Source organism: Nuphar pumila, chromosome 9 (genome assembly GCF_984573655.1).
Source record: "Nuphar pumila chromosome 9, dmNupPumi1.hap1.1, whole genome shotgun sequence".
Taxonomy (NCBI): Eukaryota; Viridiplantae; Streptophyta; class Magnoliopsida; order Nymphaeales; family Nymphaeaceae; genus Nuphar; species Nuphar pumila.
In genome coordinates, this window is record NC_143257.1 from 117,252,435 (window position 1) to 117,270,888 (window position 18,454).

Consider the following 18,454-nt stretch of genomic DNA (forward strand, 5'->3'; position numbering starts at 1 on the left):
TATATATATACATTTGATGTAGGGAGGTTGTGATTCTCACGTTAATAGGGACTTTAATGCAGTGGAGAAATATTAATTTGTTGCTGCAGCGTTACTATTGCTGCAACGAGACGCTTCGATGCAGAATCAACGAGAACCACGACTGCTCCAGTCATGCGATATGCAGGTAAGATGAATCAATCAGGGCACACATTAACCTGTAGTTGCACGTGAAGCAGAACCAAGACACCACTGAGTCGTACAGTACGCAGAATACCACGACCCTGTCGCGGTTCACGATGCTAGTCACTGATGTCGTAATGGTCGACCTTCACGTTGGCTTTGGCAGATGAGAGCACGACCTCCACAATTGTGCTGTATGCAGTGATGAGAAAGAGGTTTACTAGATAATGATGGTGTAGAGTTTTTTATTCAAAAGGTAATTCAATCGGACAATAAGATAACAGTCTGACAGAGGAATTAACGACAAGCAAAAATGAATACAAAAATGAATAAATCCAAAAGGAAAATTGCAGGAAAGAAAAGAAACCAACAAAAGAAAGGCAACAGCCTACGAAAGTTTTTCAATCTGTCTGCCCACAAAACCTTAGGAGAGTGCTTTTTAAAGTTGTCTGGTGGACCCGGGTCTCGAGTCCAGTCATGGACCCAAGACGTGATCCAGGTCATCTTCACGTTGAAGCTGGATCTCGGGTTCAGGCCCGTCTGGGAGAAGGGCACAGGGGTGCCTCACTCTGGCGCATTGGTACCACGATCTGGATCCACCACCTGGATCCGATCATCAATCCTCAACTGCAGACCCGGTTCCCTGCCTGGGTCACTCGGTGTAGACTGAACCCAGTCCAGCTCTGCATCAACATTTATGTAATAGACAATGCCCATCAGGGCATTTTTTGTATTTTTACCCTTGTAATAGTGTTTGTCGACTAGGAACAGATTTGTCCTTTTCTTTTATTATTTTTGTTATTTTATAATATTGTCTCTTTTATTTAATGTAGGGGCTCTATGGTCAAAAGGCCATAGAATCATTGAGAGCTCCCAATGACTCTTGTGAGCTCCCCAAGGCCATTCAATATGTATGTATAGGGGGTGTTTATCTCCCTTCAACTCAATGTTTTTCTTAAGCATTTGTTAAACAATAAAGAGATATTTTTTATGTTGTTGGTGTTCTATTGATTGGCCTTTAGTAGCCATTGTATGCACTTTTGTGCTTTTGTGTTTTTATATTGACTTTGCCCTTTGTATTGTTCCCTAGTGGACTTGTATTTGTGCTTAAGCACATTGTATTTTGTATTTCTGCTTGTTTCATTACAAGTAGAACAGCTGCTAGAGGGACCCAAGTTTCTGTTTTGAAGTATTCATATCATTTTCGAAAGAAACTAGGAGGTGGCAGCATGGTTTTAAGAAGTTTGAGAACTATTGATGTGTTTGTCTGGTTTGGCACTCTAGTTGAGTTATTTGGTTCAATATGGATAAAATGACTTGATTCAGTCGATTCCCATCGAGCTTGATGGCACCAACTCTATATTTTGGGTGCAGTTTATGACATAGTTACCAGGAAGTGAAACGGATATGGGAAGAAATGCGTGAAGCGGAAGCAGGGAAGAGAGTGTTAAAAAGTAGCTAGTTGATCTTGTAACTATGATTTATAAAGACTGTGCTTGAAGGTCGTACATAGATGAGATCAAATCCTAAGAGTGTGGAATGAACAATGCTAGTTGATCCTATAGTACATGCTTGAGTACTCTTGGTCTTTATCATAAGATGAAAGGAACATGCCTGAATGATTTCAAGTTTGTGTACAGAATTAGGTCACTTTGATATCAAGTTTTGATGTAATAACAAACTGTTAAACCCAGAAAAACCAAGCTGCCCCAGTTCTGCCTCTTATCACATAGCCTTGGTTTTGATTTCAACATACAGCCAATGATGACTACTTCTATTTATGAAATGTATGCCTGATTTTATCTCAGTGCAAAACAATACAACAATGGGCAAAAGAAAGGAATTTTGATTGATGGAATTAAGATGAATAATCACACCACAGAGATGTGAAATCTGCAGTCTTGGAGTGTGTGCCCTGCATTAGAGAAAAAGAAAGAGGAAGAAAAGAAGACAGGAAACAATAGAGGTTGTATTCCTCTAGGGACGTCCCTCCTTTTAATATAACTGATTGAATAGCAAATTTACACAACTGCCCTTAATACAATAATAAAGTACATGTAAACATGGACAAATATACCCCTGCTCTATAATACATATTAACATATTCTAACACTCCTCAAAGTGTACAGGGTTATTGAAAAACCAAGAACAGTTTGCATTTTAAAAACCAATGTCTCAAAGAAAAGAGTGGTTTGGTGAACAAATCTTTTATTTGATCATCGCCTTTGAAAAAGAATTGATGAATCTCTTGACTTTTAACTTTTTTTCTAACAAAATGTTGATCTATCTCCACATGTTTCATTTTTTCATGTTGAACCGGATTGGTGACAATAGCTATAGCACTTCTGTTATCACAAAATAAGAGTGATTTCGAAAGCCTTTGATGGAGGTTGAATAACAGGTGTCTAGTCCACAAAAAATTTGTTGTCATGACTGTCATGGCTCTATATTCAGCTTCAGTACTTGAACGAGCTATAGTCTTTTACTTTCTACTTGCCCAAGAAACTAGATGCGATCTCGGAAAAACAACATAACCTGTAACTGACCTTCTAGTGGATGGATCGCTAGCCCAATCCGCATTTGAGTATGCCAGCATGACTATTTTCATGTCAGCAGCCTTTCTTCCAAAAGAATGCATCTTGTAAATAAGTCCATCATGTATTGTGCCTTTAATATATCTAAGGATCCTCTTAGTTGCTTCCATGTGGCTGATCTTGGGTGATTGCATAAAGCGGGAAACCTCGTTGACAACAAATACTAGGTTTGGCCTAGTAAACATAAGATATTTGAGAGCCCGCACTAGACTTATGAATTTTTTGGATTTTCAAGAATATAATCTCTTGGATCATCATCGGTTAGCTTCATGCTTACAGCAATGGGAGTTGGCACTGGCTTATAATCTGACATACCAAAACGAGAAAGAAGATTCATAACATACTTTCTCTATGTCAAAACCAAGGAGTCATTCGACCGATCAACTTTCACTCCAAGGAAGCATCTGAGAAGACCTAAATTATTCATATGAAATCTTTTGCTGAGCATATATTTAAACTGAAATATTCACCCAGGATGGCTGCCACTAATTATAAGATCATCCACGTAGACAAGTATGATGATGATGTGAGAGCCATCAAAGTAAATAAATAATGAATAGTCACACTGACTTCTAAAGAACATATTGCAACACTAAAGGTTTTAAACCATGCAGAGGACGCTTGCTTCAGTTCATAAATAGCTTTCTTCAAGTGAAGTACTATAGTTTTAGTACCTCCTTCAGGAAACCCAGGTGGGTGTTCCATGTAAACTTCTTCATGTATGTTACCATGAAGAAATGCATTTTTGACATCCATCTAGCTAATATTTCACCCATATGATGTCGCAAGAGAAAGTACAACCCTAATTGTATCCATTCTCACAACAGGACTGAATGTTTCATCAAAATCCAATCCATATTCTTGATTATACCCTTTTGCAATTAATTTGGCCTTATACTTCTCAATGTTGTCATCCACTCTATACTTAATTTTGTAAACCCATCTGCAGCTAATTATGTTTTTATGGTACTACTTCCCCGGTTACACATTCATAAAGTGTAGAAATTTCTTCATTCATAGCCTCTATCCACTTAGAATTATTCTTTGCTTCACGATAAAATCTTGGTTCTTGGCCAAAATAAATGGATAAAGCAAAGGTTTGAAATTCAGCTGAAAGTGACTCATAACTTACCCATCGTTGGAGTGGATGCCTTATTCTTTGAGATTTTTTAATCTAATCTAAATGAAAAGTGTCACCTGAGATATCTGCACTTTAAGAAGAATCTTCCGGTGAAGGAGGGGATTTATCATGAGTCTCGTGCTCACCAACTTCAGCTCTTTTACGTCTATGATATACCTTGGGGTAATACTCAAAGACATTCTTGACTGATCCTGGACCAGCAACTGAATCAGATTCAGATCTGTTATAATTTTCTTTAATGACATCACTACTATCTCTTGCTGAATCTTTTGGCTGATTATTTATTGAAGCTATCTCATTGAGAATAGGCCTGGTCGGCCAAAAAAACATGGACGATTTCAGGCCTATGTTGCTGCTGACACCATTATTATCATCAAATTCACATTCATGAAACGTGACATGTCTGGATACAACCAGCTTTGTTGTAGTGGGTTATAGCATCGATAACCTTTATATATATCATCATATGCCACGAATTTACATAATTGAGCTTTTGGAGAAAATTTGTCACGCATAGAATCATGAATATGTACAAAATATCTACTTTAGTAGTCAGGTTGTTGTCCATACAACATGAAGGAGAATTTCAATTGAGAGAGGTAAGAGGCATGTGATTGATAAAAAATATAGTAGTATGAAAAGCTTCAGACCATAGTCCCAATTTTATTTTGGATTCCTTCATGAGAGTGAGGGTTGTTTTAGAAATATGACTATGTTTTCTCTCAGCAATCCCATTTTGTTGAAACGTTCTTAGACAAAACAGCTCACGTTTAATCTCATTATCGTCTAAGTAATTGAAAAATGCCACATATACATATTTACCACCACCATTATTAAGGAAGCATAATATTTTATGAGAAAATTGGTTTTCAACAACAATTTTGAATTTTTGAAAGACACGTAACACTTGGTCTTTAGATTTTAAAAAATAGATCTAGGTGTATCGAGTGAAATCATCAACAAAAATCGGCCAAAGTGTTGTCCATGTGGACTGATTTGAACTCATCGGCCAAGGTGGTCTTGTTGAAGGTGATTGTTGTTGGTTCTGCATTGTTGGCTAGGTATTGCTGCCACTCTGAGTACTCATCTGCGAAAAGGAGGCACTCAAAGCATCCATATCCGGTCCTTGAGCTGACACTAAAGATGAACCAGCATTTATGGGAGCATAGCCAGCATATCCAGGGTTGAAACCTGCATTAAAGGTTCCTGACTGAGGGCCTCTTCTGCTGTTCATATTGCTGCCTTGGGGTGCATGCTGACGAAACCGGGTAGGGCATGTAACAGTTGGAGACCGATATGATGGAATGTATCTCTAATAGCAATTTGAGGATGAATGGACTCATTTTCCACACATCTGACACATCAATTTTGGTGATTCCTGTTTGCATTTGTGACATTAGGATTAGGCAAAATGCTAGCAGACCTACTGTCATATGAACTTCTACCTCTACCACGTCCACAAGCAGAGTTATAGGCCACCATCACCTTATGTTGAGGCATAGAATCCTCTTTCTTGGTAGATATACCGAAATTTGCGTCAAATTCCAACATAGATTTAAGCTGATCGAAATTACCTCTCGATTCACGCCCCATGTACATTGCCTTGAACATGTTGTAGTCATCCCCTAGACCTCGAAGAGTCTGGCAACACACATCTTCATCTGCCACAGGGATTCTAATGGCAGCCAACTGGTCAACCACATATTTTACCTTATCCAGAAAATCAACAATACTTTCACTTCCCCTTTTTAGGGACCCAAATTCATATTTAAGATGGTACATCTTTGGAGTTGATATTTGTTTGTATCATCTATGTAAAACATTCAAAATCTCTTGAGTCTGCCAGAGTATGAAGAAGAACCTGTCTAGAAAGAGTTAGCCATGATGAACACTACCACAGTCGGATCATTCTTGAACCACGTGATATAATCTGGATTTTTCACATAAATTCAAGATTCAGTAATGGGATCTTTTGTTGTTTCCTTTTCCTTTTCTTTTGTCTTATCCCTAGTCACAGGTACAAACTCCAATGGTGCAGATTTGGATCCATCAAGGTGTCCCATCAGGTCATGACTGCAAATGAATGGAATTATTTATTTTTTTCAAGTTGTGAAATTCAATTCATCCATTTTTCGGAAACTAGTTGGTTGAGGAATGAAGAAATTGATGAACTATAAATCATGGAATAGCCAAAGGCCTGCACACAGATCTGCTGCTTTTTTTTTTGGGCAGCAGTATTAACAGTCACGAAAAGGAGAATGAGTGGTTATTCTCTCTTTGAATGAGAGAATAGCAGTTGGCTTAAAGGAAGAAAGGGTGATGATTTGAATCCAAGAGGAATCAGATCTGGTACAGATTCAGATCTTGATGCAGATCTGAAGGAAAGGATCATATCTGATATAGATCTGACACAGCAGAAACAGATCTGAATATAAGAGATCGGTTCTAATCAAGAAAAGTGATTAACAAAATAGGGATAACGCAAATCGATTTAGGATTCATTTAGAGAAGAAATAAGAGAAATAATGAAACAAAAAACTTCCCTTTTTTTATATGCAAGATGTAGATCTAAATGACGTAACAGGTTAGATCTGACCCAATAAGAAGTAGATCAGAACTAACGATAGAAACAGCAAGAAAGAGAGAGGGAAAGTAAAAGGGAATGAGGAAGAAGAGAAAGATTTTAAAAATAAGGACAGAATAAATCACGACTGATCGGACTTACCTGGACCTGCTCTGATACCATGTGAAATCTGCAGTCTTGGAGTGTGTGCCCTGTGTTAGAGAAGAAGAAAGAGAGGAAGAAAAGAAGATAGGAAACAATAGAGGTCGTATTCCTCTAGGGATGTCCCTCCTTTTAATATAACTGCTTGAATAGCGAATTTACACAACTGCCCTAAATACAATAATAAAGTACATGTAAACATGGACAAATATACCCCTGCTATATAATACATATTAACGTATTCTAACAAGAGAGACATCCAACTGATGCATGTTTGCATGGCAAGAAATTGCATCCTTAACAATTGTAACAGCTGCCCTAAACTCCAAAAGAGGAGGAAAAAAACTATGGATTTTTTTTTATGTAAAATGAGCCAATTAGATACCTCTGAAGGACCAAAAAGGCAAACTTTGAAGTTTCCATCAGCCAGAATGCGCAATCTATTGCATCCAGCACAAAAATGCTCTGTCATTGATGTTATAAAAGAGACTGTTCCACAAAAACTATCAACTTTAAAAATTTTGGCAGTATCAGAGTGGTGACCATGCAAGCGCTTCAACCTGCCAAATCGATTTTCCTGCTCAAAAAAATCTTAGAGAAATCATGAAGGATAAATAAGTGTAAGGACAGTCATAAGACAACAATAGAGATTCTGCCAGTGTTCTACCTTACCACTCTATCCAACATTTCTGCATAAGGTACAAGCTTTTTTACGTTCCACACGTTTCCATCAAAAGGCATGAACTCAATAAAACGAATGTTTACAGGTTTCTCCCTTGTCATCTCCACAAAATCACATATCTCATCATCATTAATTCCACGCATAATAACACAATTTACCTGAATTTTCACATTCTACTCATGTCAAAAGATGTCCTGTGTTCAATGGAAGAAATCCACATAGTGGGTATTGCAAAGTGTGGAAGCAAGAAAAACCAATAAAATAACACAACTGTGATTGCAACCAGAAAGGAATAAATAAATGAAGCAAGCGATATATAGAAGATGGATATGAAAATGATGGAAGTATCAAAATCCAACAAAAATGTTTGAGAGAATGCTGAACAAGGGAATCAGCAGCACAGAGTACAGTCCATAAACAAACAAAAAAAGGAAAGAATAGTAAAATGAATGCTTACCTTGACAGGATTGTATCCAAGACCTATGGCAGTTTCAATTGACTCCAAAACTCTTTCATGTCCTTTCCGGCGGGTCATGAACTCAAACTTCGCAGGAACTAACGTATCCAAACTAATATTTACAGAACTCAATCCAGATTCTTTTAATTTTGGAAGCTTCCTCGCAAGAGCAATACCATTAGTAGTCATGGCCAAAGATTTTAAACCCTTCAAGCTAGATAATTGTAGGCATATGTCCTCAAGATCTGGCCTTATGGTTGGCTCCCCACCTGTCAGGCGAATTTTATCCACACCAGAACTGACAAAGATATTTGCAAGCCTAACAATCTCATTTGTTGTTAGAATTTCAGGTTTAGGTGTAAGCTCGACACCTTCAGCTGGCATACAATATTGACACCTAAGATTGCACCTCTCAGTTAAAGAAATCCTCAAATAAGTATGCATTCTTCCAAATGAATCAATCAACATATCTGTGACAGGACAATCTTTCTTAGCAGCCTCATCTGACAGGTTTGCACAAGATCTTGCATACATCCTTAATTGAGATTCATCATGAATAAAATGTGGGATCTGACTGCCTCCAGGTGAAACAGAGGGACTTACTTTGGGCATGAATATGTTGAAGGTATACACATTAATCTGTTGTGAGACAATTAACAATCAAAAAATTGTGGATAACACGCAGGAAGAATAAACTAATAGAATCAAGTTTTCAAATTTGCAGGGCATATCGTACTTGTATATGAATGGACTTATTTATGGAACTCATGCCACGCAGGATGCTGGTCAAGTGTAGGAAATAAACAGCTAAATCAATTCTAAGTTCAATAGCTTAATCATATACAATATGCACAAGCTTAAGCAGACCAATGACTGCAGATTACATGTAGACCATGTTAACCTGCCTGACCTTTTAGCTATCTACAGTTACCACATTATCTTTCAATATTTACAATTACCACCAGATTTTTTCTACTCTTATACACACACACACCCAAAAAAAAAACTGCATGAGACTTTACCAATAGTGCTTTTTCCTTGATTTTCACAAACAAGCAGAGGGCCATGATCATGTGACTCAAACCATCCAGCTATAGCATTCATCATGCCATTTGATAGGCCATCGTTAAAGTACAACAAGCTGTGCTTGGTGACACTGCTTTCATCCCTTTAGTTGTTGCCATCTGGATGATTTCTTCTGTCACCCATTTCATGACAACTACACATTACCTAACCAATCTTCCTCCTCTTCTAGGAAAGGTCACTAGAAGATTCATGATGGTGGGTTATGGTCATCCAAATTCTCTCTCTTCTCCTTGTTTGACCCTTCAAGTTTTTGTTTCTTTTTTTTTTTTTTGCTCCAGTGTTCCCTTTTTCAGCTTTGTCTATTGGTATTGACCTATTTTAAAAATGACAAATATGTTTTCCTTGTTTGTTAAAATTTTGATGGCAAACCCTCATACATTTGTTTGAATCCATAAGTTATGATCACTGAATTGTTATATGTGACATTATAATTAAAGGAGTTCAACTTTGAACAGGATTTTGAGGTATAAAAAGTATTCGCCATTGCTTAGTTTATTAAAAAAAAATTATCCAAGTCAAAAATATGACACAGTCAGTGATTGAATTCATATGCAAATTGGGCTGGTTATCCTGTTGAAAGAAAATCTATATAATATTGTATTTTCCAAGAGAGAATTTTATTATCATAGAGAGCTAGGAAACAGACAAGGGTGGCAAGGTTTATCACTGAGGTGGAGTACAAAGCACTTGCAGGAATAATTTCTGGAATTACATGGATTAAAAGATTGATAATATCTTCAGAAAGAAGAGTCGCACTTTGATTGTATATTGCAATAATAATAGTGTTTTATTGTTGGTGGTTAATTCTATATTTCGTGATTAAATTGATTACCACTTCATGAGAAAAAAAATCAAATTGAAATGAAAGGTTCATAGGAACAAAAGATCAAACCAAGGTTGTCAGACTAGAAAGCAGAAGCATGAAACGATATGGGAAGTAGAAGCGAGAAGCGAGGCATTTTAAAATTTACAAGAAGCGAGAAGCGAAGTATCAATTTGAAAGTGAAACAAAAATAAAAAAGGAAGTAATATGAGAACTAAATATGAATCAAATAAGAAACAAATAAAAACTAAAATAAAATTCATTGTTTTTATATTTCATGATTTTCATTAAAAGAATTATATTTTTGTTAAAATCTAACAATGATGGTTACCAATTTAGAGAAAGCACATGGGAAGTGAGCGGAAGCGTGAGGGGGAGCACATGAAAAACATGAAAGGAAATGTCAAAAAAGCACATAGGAAGCATAGAAGAAGCATGGGGGAATCAAGATTTCCATGAAGTTTTGGAAGCGAGAAGTATCGTGTTTTCGAAGCGATTTTCTGGGAAGCACGCTTCTCACTTAACTAAGAAGCTTCCGGTAACTCTGGATCAAACTGCTGGTATCTTTATGAAAGACTATGAGGAGCAAGTGAACACTCTAGAAGGCTATATCTACGTGATAAACTTGTGCAGCTTAACAGGCATGTTAGACCAAAAGGATATTTTGATAATTTCTGATTGCACATTTGATATTGGTTGGTTATTGTTTCTGATCATCCATCTAATAGTGTAAGTTATGTAATATGTGGACTTTAGTGTCATATTCATTTGTAGCAACATGTGTTATAATAAATTTTGCATTTGGTTATGTTATATAATACCTTTCAAGGTTTTAAACTGTTATTCTATGAAAATAAATAGAAGAGGTCTTTGCCCCCATTTACCTTTGAGTGAAACAAGTCTCACATCTGCTGCAACCTATGTTGTAAGTATCATAGTGTATCGTATAATAAGCTATGATACATATTGTATCTATCAATTAAAGCAATGTGATACACCTAAAACCCAATTCAGGAGTGTATTATGTGTATAAATATGACACAACCTTGTATCTTGTGACATATGCATGCCATTTATACCATATTGTCTTGACTATTGGATGTTCGATATTTTATATAGTTCATACTTCATAATTGTTTGATTTGTAATTATGGTTTTGTTTTGTAGCTAATGTCATTGTTTCTTGCAAGACATGTTTGAACTTCAGGCTACAAAAAGAGATGGTAACACATGCTTGAACATGAAACAAATCATGTTTCAACCTAAGTCACACGGACTCGGCTATAAGGTCGACGCACCCGCGTCGACACACCCGAACACGGGTGCGGCTTCGGACACGGGGCGGACACAAAAGTGTCGGACTCGGTCAACGAACCAGGGCCGAGTCCGTCCACATTTTGGACTAGGTCAACTTTGACCGAGTCTATTTTTGTCCATTTTTTAGGACAAAAGACGTATAAAAACTAAAAAAAAAATGATCTTTTTATATATTTTTTTAAAATATATATATAGCCGAGTCTTATTATTGTTATATATATATATATAGCCGTGTCCCCTAATGGGCACAACTTTGACCGAGTCTTATTATTGTTATATATATATATATAGCCGTGTCCCCGTGTCCAAAAATTTTGAAATTGCTCCGCACCCGTGTCGCACCCATGTGACATAGGTTTCAACAGTAAACTACAAAAAGAGGGGGTGTAAATTTATTAACATAATGATTGAGATTAAAAGTTAACAGACACCAATCCTTCATTCATTGTTCTTTCTTTGTTGATTCAAAATAAAACCATGAAAACATAGCCAAAAGTCATCAAGATGCTTGCAACTTTAGATAGAATTAAGCAAATGAACCATAAAAGCATGCTCAGATTTGAAAAATGAATGCATGAACCTACATTTACAAAAGATTTGCACACTCAAACTAAAACTGAAGTATCCAACAATGGTGATATATCAATGTTACCAAATGCTGAACACAAACTTTGTTTGTGAATTTTTCCCATTTCAGTGCTTGGCTTTTCATCATCCACAGCTAGCTGGCTGGCAGGAAGAAATGTCTAGTTAATATATCTAATAACCAAACTATATTCATTGTTGCCCCTCAGATGGATGCCAACATAGACTAACCCAAAACTGACCCATATCCAACATTTTTTTTCCTTAACATGCAGTCCTGTAGGCATGAGGGTCCCACATGCACTAGAAAAGCAAAAGATGAATAGAGCAATGGTTTTTCATCTCCAACACATCAAATTTAAAGAATGAACGGGATTACTCATTACTCCTTAGTTAACAATCCAGCCCACCTATCTTAAGGTGGTATTTGGATGCAACACTTATCCAGATGAACAGGATAAGGTGGGATCTTCTATTATAGATGACAATGTGATTTCCCAGCTTATCCTGTTTATCTGGGTACCAGCTTATCCTGTTTATCTGGGTAAGTGGGTGCACCCAAACACCCCCTAAAGGAATAAATGGAGAAAAGATTATGAAGAACAAAGGGACTCACGCTTTGTGATCTTGATTCTAAACCTGTTATCTCTTATTCCTTTAGATGAAAGCTTTCTTCTAGGATTCCTTTGAAAGGAGAAGATTTAAAGAGGCTTTGAGATGAGCGTCTTTCAACCGTTTGTACTCTCTAGCCTATTAACATTGGAACTTTTAGTAAAAAAGGCTTATGGATATTTTTCCAACTTAGAAATCACAGAGAGAGAGAGAGAGAGTTTCTTGTGTTTTGGCTAGATTTGGCAGGATACGGTGTCTTTTATTTGCTCTCTTTTTATGCACCTCCTTTTAGGCTCTGTTCGGGAGAGGTAGTTAAGACTAAGAGCAGCGATGGGGGACTCATGAAATCCCCATCATCACCATCGATTGGGAACACCGCTTCAGAAGGGGAGACATATTGAGAGCGGCATTGAGAGGGGAGGCCGCATTAAAAATCAGGGGATTTCCACATCGTCCTTGCGAGGACATTGTTGCCAAATCCGCCGATTTGGTCACCCCTGTCATCGCCCCTCCCAACAGCAGCTCCCAAACAGAGCCTTAGAGCTAATCAAGATCTGCCTTTGATTTAATTGTCTCATACTACAGTGAGTTATAATTCTGTGAGCTGCTATATCCAAATTCACTATGAACATTATTCAATCCCCAACATGAAATACAGAGCTAAAAAGTAGAATCACCAGGAGATCAATACATCATATTAATGCAAAAGCTTCAAACTTCTCCATAAGGAAAATCATAGATTCTCCAATTTCTCAAACTGAATTCATGTTCTATATCAATTTAAAAAAAAACACAAATGGACATTGGTATAAAAGGACAGCAATAACCACGATTCAAGCAGATCCCATTTCTATTTTTTACGCTTCGAGAAAGAATCAAAAAATAGAAAGGCACGAAAACGAATGAATACAAGTAGATAGCAGCAGCTACTTCTCAAACACAAATTAGCATATCAGGATAACTCACAGAATCATCACCGAACACACCGCGATTCGAACCCCACGGTCGCACACGATGGCTGAGATTCCGAAACCACCATCCTCGCATTTCTCTCACTGAAATTTTATTGGAAAAATGAAAAGGAAAACGAAATTACAGCTCAATAATACCATCAGACCACAAATTCGATTGTTGGTCGCTTTCCCAACCTCAGCAATCACCAAAAAAAGAAGAAAGAAAAAGGAAAAAGGAAAAAGTAATCTTTTCTTCCGAAAATTAACCTCGAACGAACACAGATTTCTCGAAGGACAAGTCAACCATGAGTATTCAAAATATGCAGAAAAAACCCAGAAAATCATTCACATATTTACCGGATGAATCGGGATGAGAAGAACCACAGTTGGGTTGCTCTCTTTTCTCTTCTACTCCCTTGTCCGTCGTCTGAGAGAAATCGGAGATACGGAAAATTTCGAATTTGGCGAATTGCAGAATCGGTTCTCTCTCTCTCTCTCTCTCTAGAATGGAGTCGACCGTGGCAGGTGAGATAGAGTCAAAATGGATATGAGGCCAGACCTGGCCCTGATCAAACCCAGTTCGTATGTTTCAGATACGGATGAAAAAGGTACGTTTGACCTATTTTCAATCTTAGCATTTTCTTCTTTTATTTCACTGACAATAACTTAGTTGGCACTAAATTTTTAGGGCCAAGTTGTTGCCCTTAATTTCAAATATGAACAACAAGTTTTCGAATTTCTAAATATGGGCCAAACTTTTCTTGGAAACTGTTAAGCCTGCATTTATTGTTGTCCTTTAAATTATGTTTTAAATGGCTATTTATCGTGAAAAAACCATGTATTTTTTTAAAATAATTTTTATTAATATTTTCTTATAAAAATATTTTTTATATTCTTTAATTTATTTTTTTATTACCAAGATTTTGCCGAAAAAATGTGAGATTTATAAAAAAAATTCAATTTCTTGCAAGTTTTTGAAAAATAAGATTTTGCTGAAAAAAACGTTTGTCACTATGCGATGGATGTTAATATGAAGTCCGGTCAGACAGTTTTCCGGAAAGTTGAGAGCATATTTTAAATTTTAAAAACGCGTGAGCATATTTGAAATTAAAGGTAAAAGGTTGTCCCTTAAATGAAAATTTTCCAATATAATATCTATACAATATGACCGTACTCACGACCTTCTGTGACATCCTTTTAAAAAAGGAGGATGGCCATTCTCTTGACAGCAACCAACCCAAGATTTTCTACAAAGATTAGATGTATAAATAGGTTAGATCGGGCTTAAATATAGGCAAATTCAACCTTACATAATAATCGAATTCGACTCAAATTTAGATTCGAAAAGAAAAAGCTACCACCTAATCACAATCAGATTAGCTCCATCATATATGCCTTTTAAATGTAGTTAGACTAGGATGTTAGTTGGATTTGGATTCAAATACACAAATCTAAACCAAAGAATCTGATTATTAACTGAGAGAAGATCATTTATCTCCCAATCAGTCTCAGGCCTTTTTAAAAAAACATACTTGTACTTGCATGTGTTTTTCATTTAATCCAAACTTATAGATGTGTTTATCATTACTTATTCACTAAAGATCATGTTTTGGATCGAATCAATTTAACAATAATTCTTGATCTTTAATTAATCAAGTTATTATTATAATATGATCTGTTTTTTTTTTTTCGAGTTAAAAGCATATCTAAACATGAGAAAGTTTATATGAATGCATGTTTCAAATAAATAAAGCATGAAGATCACATCTCTGAGTTTATATTAAGTAAAAAGCCCATACAAATTAGGGGTATGATATGGTCCGGGAGATAAATGGTCTAAAAGCTATACATTTCTCATTAATAGAATGTTATATTCTTTGTTGATTCCAACTAAATGGATTCAGATTTGATTGGATGTTTGACCCAAACCAAAGCTTCTTATATTCATGGAGGTGCATGTGTAAAAAGGATTGCATGCTATTAGGGATGTAAACAGTTTGGATTCTGGTTGGATGTGGCAAATACCACATTTGACAAATCGGAATGGATTAGAATGGTGAAAAGCTAATACCAAATCCACTTTTTTTTACATATATCCGGATTTGAATATCCATCAAATTCAGATATTTGTTGAATTCGGATGCAAAAAGTCAAAACCATATCTGCATCATATTATAATGGGATATGATTTTGGCTTACCAAATGCGACTTAACTATATGGGATATGGTTTTGGCTTAGACCCAAGGGGTTTAGCCTAGTGGGTTGGGGCCTAGGCCATTTTACAGACAGTTTAGGTTCAAATCTCATGGGCATTACCCGCTACCTCGAGTTTTACATTGACAAGACAGCAACCATACATACGACAGGCTGAGCCAGCGCGACATGGTCTCTGGGCCTGGGGTGGTTTCTAGGAGTATAAAAATAAATACATATATGTTTTTTTTTTTTATAGGCAAACTGAGGTTAGACAGACTCCTACCATATCTCTCTTAAGCCCCATGTAGCAGAGGGATTCGAACCTAGGCCTTCAGCTTGGCACATGACCCCGCTTACCACATGGGATACCACCTAGGTGGTTTTGGCTTACCAAATGCAACTAAATCATATCGAATAAAATACAATTCATTGACATCCCTGCATGTTATGTTAGGTGAGTTTGTGGCGTCTGACAACGAACGTCATCCACCACATTGACATGTGAATGAGTGTCCATTCTATCGAGTCAAGAAAGATAGATAATACACATATCTTGAGATTCCTAAAAACAGAAAATCGTTTTGATAAGATAATGTCAGTGTGGCTGTTAGTTGAATGCACATGCTGTTCTAGAGAGAGAGAGAGAGAGAGAGATTAAACCTACTAAAGCAGCCATTAAAGTTATGAAAAGCAGGAAATTTATTCTCACTATGACACGTTACTCCAGTAAAAATGTGGACTGAAATCTAGCTCCAAGCATTGCAAGATTGAACCAACTAAATTTGCATATCATATAAATATTAGTTGATATATGACAGATGCTATGGGCGGATCTGAAAGTGGGAAAATGGTAGGAGAAATGTGAATGGAAAACAAAAAGTATAGTTTGTTTCAAAATAAAGAAGATTTTCTTACAATTTTTTTCTAAAAGTTTAAGTTTTTTCTATGATCCATCTCTTGAGATGGAGAAATTTTTCATATAAGCTACTTGCTGTCTCTATTTCAATTTGATTTTTACATTCACACAAATAAATGAACATTTTTCATATGAGAACTTCTCATATGTAAATTTTCTTTTGAAATTTTTCAAAAACGCACCTAGACTATTAGTGAAAATAAAAAATGCACCAAAGTTCTGAAATTATTAAAATACACCTGAATTTTTTCATAGCTAATTAAAAAAAAACAGAGCTTACTTCCATTAAAGTTGCGTTTAGATGTATCTTGCAATTACCATTTTGCTCTAAAAAAGGAAGTTTGGAGGTAAAATAGTAACTTTATCCTTAAAGTTCAGCTTGAGTTTGTGATAAACCAAGTGAAATGACAAAAACACAGGTTTGATTAACAGAGCACAAGTTAGGTGTGTCTTTAGCAATTAAGTTCGACAGTCACCACACGATGACACGAACAATCACTGCAAAAACAGAAGTCTACTACTTTCTTTCTGTTGAAAGGCAAGTTGGGGTTAGGCAGACCCCTACCAGTTATACAACTGTACCATTGGGTTTTGAACCTGCAACGTCTCAACACAACGTGACGTGCACTAGCTGTTCCTACCATACAAGTGGAGCCCCCATTGGTAAGTCTACTACTTCCTCTAATCGATTTAGCTCATATGAGTGTGACCTATGATTGTTTTAGCAATGACCAAACCTAGGGGTTTCAACGGGTCAGACCCAACCCGACGTCCCACCCGAGTCCAAATTTGATTAATTAAATTCGGTATAAAGCTGCAAACGGATTGGATGTGATCGGATATTGTAGACACCCAAAATTTTCACAAAGCTCTAAACACAATAAGCCCTCGAGTTTGGAGAAAGAACCTCTCAAAAAAAAAACTTAAAGGGTCTTACGTGGGTGCAGGACGACAATCTTAGAGTGTCATCCCACAATGGGACAACAATCGAGTTTTTCGGCCCACCTGGGATGGTACTCATCTTTGTCGTCCCATTCCCGAACATCCAACTTGCTTTGTCATCTGATTTGTGGGCTAAATGGATAAGCCTGAGAAAGAGGCGAGTCTCAGTTCAACATTTCGTGTAAGACTCTTCATGGATAAACCTTATTCTCCCATTGAGATAAACATAGATTCATTTGGGTTGGATTCAAATCTAGAAAACTCTTGATCTGTATCTTATCCAGGATTTTTATAAAAATAGAAGTTGACCCCTAGAGTTAGGATGATCCAAAAATTCCCTACCTAAGTGTTGGCCTCAGAGAGAACAAGCCATAACCTTACCCTCACTCTACCCCTTTATCTCAAATTATCGTACCCTACACGAAGGTGTTGTAAATAGAGAAAAGCCAGATGAAGTCTAAAAGAACTAAGTGGACCCCTAAAGATTAAAAAATGTGATTTTTTTATTGATTTGCTTGTTATTCATTTGTTTTAACTTCTATATTTAATTTGTTTTGTGAGTTTTCGTAAGCATTTAATCTTTTATTGCATATCTATCTATCTTGACGGTGAGCTTTAAACTACAGAGATCGAAAACCTATTTTTGCTTTACCTTCTCGTGGAGAAGGAGAACCAAAGCTTGAAACAGGCGTCTCACATCTTTTAAAAGAATTTGGAAAAATGTTTGCGAATCAAAATAAGTCTTATTCTTTAGCTACAAAATTTTTGTTAACAGTTTTTTACGATCACAATGGGACCCCATATTTTTTCATCTTTCATAGTTTAGAAATTCATTATTTAGGAGATTTTTGGTTTATGTTCTTGTTTTGGAACAAAAATTTCTGGATAGTTTGTATTCTGAGAAGGGCATCTTTCAGTTTCGATGTCAAAATCATGTGATTTTTGTTTCTTATGAAAGATAATTCATTTTTATTCATTTTGTATTTTTTGAGATTTTCCATAAAATAAAATTTTCTAGGTCAAAATTACCTAAAAACTTTCTGTTTTTCATTCAGTAGCAAGTAAGGTTGTAAGACAACTTCTATTCTGGGAAGCATTTCTCTCTGCTCTAATGTCAAAAGTTGACAAAATCAGTCTCTTTTGAAAGATGACATCCTAAAAACTTTCTAATATTTTGAGAGAAAAATTTAAAAAACATTTTTCTTGGTAAAAAATCTCCAAAAAAAAATTGTTCTGCATTCTGAATAGCGTATTTCCATGCT

The 18,454-nt window shown here is 36.3% G+C and overlaps 1 protein-coding gene across 1 annotated transcript in view; it reads right to left on the reverse strand.

The window, feature by feature from the left end:
• CNX2 (cofactor of nitrate reductase and xanthine dehydrogenase 2) overlaps positions 1-13,648 on the reverse strand; it is a 53,876-nt gene extending 40,228 nt beyond the window's left edge. The window contains exons 1-5 of the mRNA XM_090017866.1: positions 13,495-13,648; positions 13,151-13,239; positions 7,762-8,400; positions 7,295-7,462; positions 7,008-7,199 (exon numbers count right to left, since the gene is read on the reverse strand). Of these exons, the coding sequence (XP_089873992.1) occupies positions 7,008-7,199; positions 7,295-7,462; positions 7,762-8,400; positions 13,151-13,231 (1,080 nt within the window). The 5' untranslated portion in view covers positions 13,232-13,239; positions 13,495-13,648. The remainder of the gene's footprint in view (positions 1-7,007; positions 7,200-7,294; positions 7,463-7,761; positions 8,401-13,150; positions 13,240-13,494) is intronic.
• Between the last annotated feature and the right edge of the window lie 4,806 nt (positions 13,649-18,454).